The sequence below is a fragment of the Macrobrachium nipponense genome, chromosome 43 (genome assembly GCF_015104395.2).
Source record: "Macrobrachium nipponense isolate FS-2020 chromosome 43, ASM1510439v2, whole genome shotgun sequence".
Taxonomy (NCBI): domain Eukaryota; kingdom Metazoa; phylum Arthropoda; class Malacostraca; order Decapoda; family Palaemonidae; genus Macrobrachium; species Macrobrachium nipponense.
In genome coordinates this window covers 48,835,080-48,842,250 of record NC_061104.1, presented here as the reverse complement: position 1 = coordinate 48,842,250, position 7,171 = coordinate 48,835,080, and the positions used below count along the sequence as shown (strand labels likewise).

General features: G+C 36.5%; 1 protein-coding gene across 2 annotated transcripts in view; it reads right to left on the bottom strand.

The window, feature by feature from the left end:
- LOC135213719 (large ribosomal subunit protein uL3m-like) overlaps nt 1–7,171 on the bottom strand; it is a 97,131-nt gene that overhangs the window by 39,733 nt on the left and 50,227 nt on the right. For both annotated transcript variants that reach the window (XM_064247830.1, XM_064247829.1), the window contains exons 4-5: nt 4,744–4,866; nt 2,061–2,221 (exon numbers count right to left, since the gene is read on the bottom strand). In XM_064247830.1, the coding sequence (XP_064103900.1) occupies nt 2,061–2,221; nt 4,744–4,866 (284 nt within the window). The remainder of the gene's footprint in view (nt 1–2,060; nt 2,222–4,743; nt 4,867–7,171) is intronic.

The window sequence follows — 7,171 nt, the reverse complement described above, 5'->3', positions numbered from 1 at the left end:
GAGATGTTTTCTCCGGCAGAGAGATGTCGTCTTACATGAACACTTAGTACCATCAGCTTGTGTTGGAATCATCTGCGCTTGAGGTGGAAATCCCCTGCGAAAGTCCCCGACCAAAGTTATTTTGAATAATTGATTTAATATCTTTCATTTATTTTACGATGCACCTCTGTTATCTGTTGTAGCCTCATCTGTGTGTGTGTGTGTGTGTGTAACTTAGTCCAAAGTCCATAAGTACTATATAACACTGCTTGATGGCTTCATCCTGTAACCTGATGATAAGGTAGCAAAGTACGTTTTATGATGTTTGAATCAACAGAATATTAGACGCAAACCATCTAAAAACACAAGGTTAACTTTTATTTGTAAATTCAGCATCATTCGACAAGAACATTTGTAGATGACTGTTTAATCTTCAATGTACAAATGCTGTTCCTCATTATCACAGCAAAGACAATAGCATCAGTGGTTCGCAGCATTATTCAATTTAATGATTGAAAATGCAGTCTATCCTACAAAGCAATCTAATAGTATAGAGAATAGTGATCAAGGGAATGAAGGAACGGGAGAAATCACGTCTTTCCAGGCTCTGAAGTGATTCTTCATGACTGTGATCACTATACGTATGAAGATCAGGCAGTCTGGGAGGATTGGGGGAAGTTACAATTAGAAACAGTGAAGGGGGGGAAGGTTTGATCATCCATACCAAAACTGCCTTTTACCATCATTTAGCAATACATAAACAAAAGCCTCTCAATAGCCTTAATTTGACTTGTACCATATACATACAAATGGGACTGACCAACGAGACTAGAAATTTTGAGGAAATTGGTAGACTAAACATGAGGCTAATGAGGAAATGAGCATCACATTTATTTTTCAAAACAAAGATGTCATAGTCAAGAAAGTGAAACAGGGCGTGACATTATCATCATTACTGCATTATAAAGCAGCTGCATGAGACCACTGGGCCATATTTGTTGACATGTAACTTCATGTACTCCCCATGAAGAATGGTCTTGAATCTGATACCACATAACTTTACACTGATGTAAAGTTTACTAAGCTACACCTTAAATGGAAAATGCACGCAAAACGCAGGAAGCGACCGAAGAAATCATTTTTCCTTGATGATAATTGATGTCCGCTATTACACTGTATAATTTCTTAACGCTAAAAAAGTACATCACATTAATTTTGATTGAATTTGGAGCTTCTTATGAATAAAGGTGTTAATGATTGTGGGGAGGAAAATAGGCAAGCATAGAGGAATAGAAGTCCTGATATATGTCTTTGCCTAAGCATTAAAAACTTCTCTAGTGGTTAAAATGGGCAATATTTAGAGAAGCTGAAAAACTAACAAAAATCAAGAGAACTCCGTGTGCGGAAACTGTCATATGTGCTTTGTCTAATGCTGCAAACTGAGTAGAGCAGGTGACAGATGTAAGGGTTTTACTACTTATATGAGGGTATTTCCCATTATCAAGGGTACAAGGGTTGTAAATATTCCTCTAAAGCAAACCAATTATACCAAAGAGTAAGTTATCTGAGGCAATGGTTTGTTAATTACAAATGCATAAAACTGTTTACATTTGTAACATTAAGCCTAATATATTCCTAAACCTCCACTTCTCATATCACTCTTAAAGACAGAAAGTAATTGGTATATACATAATTTTGAGATGGCTATTTTTAACCCTTAGAAATCAGATAGCACATAATTAATCGCAGTGGCAACTGCGTAACCAAGTTGCATAGTCGTTCGGCATCCAAAGAAATACACATGAAATATTATCATACGTGATTCTACATCAATAAATAACTTCTTTTTAATACAGGACAAGGAACTTCTGGTACAAAAGAGTTGATTTTATTTATAAAAAAATTGCAAAAGTGAGGGGTGTGCAAAGTTAATACATTTATGGGTGACATTAAGAGAGAAAACTGGTAATTGCGTAGTTTTATATGAAATAAAATGGTCTTATACAGGGCTACAATTAAACTGCATTTGAAAACACAGTTGACTTATGTAAGCGTAAGTTAATCTTAAATCATATACTCACGTTATGCCTAAAATATCAACGTAATCTCCAGGACGAAAATGAGATGCATACAGCGGAGTACCCGGCGCTAACTTTGCACTTGGACTGATGACAAACTTGGAGACCTTTCTTTTGGGCAAAACACCAGATTCAACAAACAGGGACTGAAATTCCTTCGTTGCCTGCAAGCATTTTAAACCACTTAGTTATCTGCAACAATTAAGAATACAGTAGAGGCAGTCTCAGGTTATTGGCGGACTCAGTTATCGGCGATCTGGTTTTATGGGCTTGCTTAGCGCCATAAAATCAGTGATTTATGGTGCCATAATGGGCCAAGTTCCAGTTACAAGCGTCACAAGGCACCTTATGGTGCACAATAAGGTTGCATGTGGTGCCGATAACTGGTTATTGGCGTCATTTTGGTGCCATAAATCGCTGAGTTTCGGTTAATGGTGGTTTTTTTATTTCGGCACACCCCCGGGAGCGGAACCCCGCCGATAACCGGAGACTGCCTGTAATACCTCGAACTTATGCAAGATTAGTTTCCAGAACTCCTAGAGTTTAAAAACTAAATATAACCCTAATCATGCAACCAAAGTATGAAGCTAAGTTTTAAATGAGATTAAAATTACTGTAATTTAATTTGAAAGTTAGCTTAGTACATTACCCTTAAAAAGAAATAAATGGTTGACGTACAAATAGCGTAAAGTATCATAAAAGGGTACTGCCACACCAGCCCATTTACAGTAGGTACTACGTACACATAATGTTACCCCTAATTCATAGGATACCATTTTCTTTTTCACTCACATAGGAAAAAATGTTTCCTTTGCGTCATTAGGTAAACTTCATCATTCAAGCCATAACAAAGGTACACAATTTAAAAAAATACAGAAAGCATTATGTAATGTTCGTAGAGGGTAAAGGTAAAATTCAATTGGTCCAAAATTTGTATTGTACAGGTAAAACACACAGAGAAATAATAAGTCATAAAAATATGTGTGAGTGCTAGCTATGAGAGAGAGAGAGAGAGAGATTGTATGTATGGGTGTTTTACTTCCAAACCACGTCAAGAGTGAACTTCTATCACCAGAAATACACATCTCTCACCCCTCAGTGGAATGTCTGAGAATCGAACTTGCGGCCACTGAGGTGGCACACCAACACCATATCGACCACGCCACAGAGAGAGAGAGAGAGAGAGAGAGAGAGAGAGAGAGAGAGAGAGAGAGACTGTAACACAAATTTTCCATGTTGATTTTTCGCTTAAAAGCTTAAAAACAAAAAATACTTCAAAAATTAAATATACACTTTCTGTGGGGGGTATCATCTTTGAAAGGAGGGGTAACTTGTGAGTGGGTATCACATCTCGTAAAAGCCCACTAACTGGACTTACAGTAATTACCTTTATCATATTTATGCATGTACAAAAATAAAAATAACGCATTTTTCATACAGATTTTATGCATAAAAGCATGAAAACTTATAAATTACTTAAAAAATGAAGTATAAACACTTCTGCAGGGTTTCTCAAGGATTTCACAAATGTGTGTGTGTGAAAAAAATTGCACATGCCAATTAGTTAGGGTCCAATGAAAATTTCGTGTTTCTCTTTGCAAAAACTATTGTTACTGATGGTATAAGGGGAAAGCAAAAATTTACCACAAGATGCACAAGCAAGAAAACAACTACATATAGAATGCTCCACACCCAAAAAAATAAAAAATAAATGAGTTCCATTGAAAAATTGTTTATAAACAACGCAAACCTCTATATGCTTAGGACATTCATACAGTTATTCTTGTACTATCCATGTTATATGAAATAAAACAAGGCATGATGCTATCTCCAGCTTACTCAGGATGTGTGCAAGATTTTCCCCTTAACGTGAAGTGGTCTTCGTAATTAATACTCATACTTAGTGTTACTTATATTAACAACAATGATCAAATAAAAAAAATAACAAATTAACACGTTCATATAGTCTCAGTTATAAGCGGAAACATTAAATAGTTGAATAGAAACAGCCTATATTCAGTACACCAAATAAATTAACCCTTAAGTGCTGGGGTAAAAAAGGGATTTTGACGTAGGAAAAATCTATTTTCTGGGCGAGGAAGCCGTGTCGCCCAGTGAAATGTGTCCTCTTTAGCACTATTTCTAGTAAAATATTGCTATGATACCAGAGAACTGCTAAATTGGACATGTCAGAAGTCTCTGACTCCATTTCATTAGAAATAATTTTTCTGCACATTCAACATGCACATTACATATTAATTTTTACATTTTCATTCTAATAGATAATCATAAATATCCTATCCTAAATTTTTTTTATTAAACTCAACGCAAAACACCTTTCTCAGACCAACTTAGGCTCTTCCACAGGCCTTTCCTACCCCACCCCCAACACCAACAACAAGAACAACAAAGTAGTTTGTAGGCTTTCTTTCTGGGTAAGTGATAAGATAAATAAATAAAGGAGAAAACAATAGTTTGCAACTGTAGTCAAATTCTGTAACCAGTAACCAGGGAGGGTTTAGAAAAGTGGCAGTATGTCCTCTTCATTCACCACATATTAACTACTCTGTTAACATGATTCTTAAATCATACAGCTATCACTTGAAGAACACTCCTGTATAAGATGGAGGTTCATAAACTCCATATGAACAAACAAAAGATGTAAACACTTTTATCTTATCCTTACCTCCCTTGGGTCTATTGAATCTGCACCAACAACAAGACCAGCGACATTACCAGTTCTCTTGTTAAAGTAGCTAGTAGCCATTTCTTCTGGAGGAATATATTTTATCACGTGATTATCTGATACCTGTCAAGAAAAACTCAAAATGTATGGCTTTCCTAATTTATAATTATTAAAATACATGAATAATTATTAAAATACATTTTTATTAACAGGACACAAATCACACTCAAGCTATAGTAGGTGAAAGTTAAACAAATATCACTGAATAAGTTAAAATACCAAAGTTTTATAGCACTGTAGTATACAGCTCCCACCTTATGGTGGTTGGTTTGATGATAGTAATAGAAATAATATACATTCAGCAAAAACTTTCTTCTGAATTTTTACTTTTTAATCTTTCCTGAGCAAGCAATATTCAGTACAATATACTCCCATGAACACTGGACATCCAGGCAACAGCAGTGCTCTTCATCTCCCAGCCAGCCATGCAGTTGCTAATGTATACACATAATACCCTACAGTGTTCTGTGTTACTGTAATGTGTATGTCTACAAAACAACCATCTCTGCTTCCTGTTACTGGTGAGATGATGTGGAGGGCACTGCTCTTGAGGAGAAACTTATGATAAACACCAAGAATGAAGGCAGCATGACAGTAATTTCTATCACATGGGAACCACCTTAAGGGATAAGAAGTGAATTAATGCTGTGAAGTCCTTGGCATCATAAAAATCCACTGCATCACAAATAAAAATGCTGCAATGATCAATAAAATGAAAAAATTACTTATTAAGTGGATGAAGATCAGATGCAAAGAAGTATGATGCTTAGTCTACTGACATTTCAGGCCGAAGCAAAGAGTCATTTTGAAACCCTAAATGAGTGTGCCAAAGATCCTATGTATACACAGTAGTGCCAAAGATCCTATGTATACACAGTAGATAATGATAAAGTCACTACCTCTTTACTGAATTTCAAATAAAATATCATTAATATCACTATGTTAGTCTAATTTGCATGAAAAACTTCTCAGTTAACTCATCTGTAAAAGGTTCAGTGCTGCTTCCAAGTAATTGCATTCGTCATTCAATACCTGCATCACCATGTTAATTTACATGTAAAATTATAACATTTTTATAGTAAAATAAAGTTTTATATATATCTATCTATTAGTTTCCCACTATCAAGACAGCTTAAATTGTTTAAATTTGCTATAGCACTCTATTGTTTTGGTTTAGGTAACTAACCCCGCTTACTTTCGGGGAAGAATAGGTACAACACAGCTGAAGAGCTCAATTCATATACGCCCTACGTCCATGAAAGGGGAGTCTTGGGAAGTCTACAAGAAGCCTGAAAAGGCCCAGGAACCACTCCTTCTGCAGCTAAAATGGACCTAAAAGCATCATAAAAGTGTTGCTGTGGGATAGGAACTTGTTTAAGATTTCCCTTGCCATGCTGCATGGCAGGAAGGTGTACATTTCTAAGTTCGACCAGGCCTGGAGCATGGCATTCATAGCACATGCCTGAGGGTTTGGGGCTGGAGAACAATTCTAAGGAAGGCATTGGTTTCTCGATGTTGCAAACATGTCTATCGGCGGCTTTCCCCACCATATCCACAGGACGGTGCACACCTGCAGATTGTGTCAATTCTATAGGAGGGGAGAGGGAGGAAGAGAGGTTATTGACTGGAAGGGGAATCTCCCTCCAAAAGGACTTCAAGTATCAAGGACCTACCTGGGGTTACTTCTCTATTTTCTAATGGCCCTATCTGAGGTTACTCTTACCCTCTTCATTTTTTACTGTCACTATGACCAGCATGAGAGTTACTGGCCCCCTGTCACACAACAAAACTGTCCAGAGATTTTTGTTTCTGGCATTTCTTTAAGACTTGTCTAAAGTTAAACAAGGTATTGTCATTAAACATGTTGGAGAGACAGATTACAAACTTGTTGGGATGATAATTCTCCATAAATTTTTTTTTTACATCATTCCACTTTGCAAACATGCCCTTAATCCCTGAAGTATGCACATCATGTATGCCCATTTGTTTTCTGAATTTTTTAAACCAGCCTCTGTGCCTTAAATTCACTAACAGCAGCACTTGTAAGCATTTTCTCACTGAGATCTACATGCAATTTCCTCCAACATTTTGCTACAAGTTCTTTCTTATATTCTAATGTTTCTCGCTTATTTTACAGAAATTTCTTTGGCCTCAAAATGGCTTATATTTCTTACAGAAATTTCTTTGGCCCCATGATGGCTTATTTAGCAGTTGCACTCCAATAAAAAAAAGCACAAAAAGCACAAAAACAACGAACACAAAAGCAGAATGGGTCACGAAAGAAGATGGGATGCTTTATTTGGGCACTTGATACAGGGCCTGTTCATGCGCTGGGGCCTGGATGGAGTGTTTCCAAGTGTACGAAAAC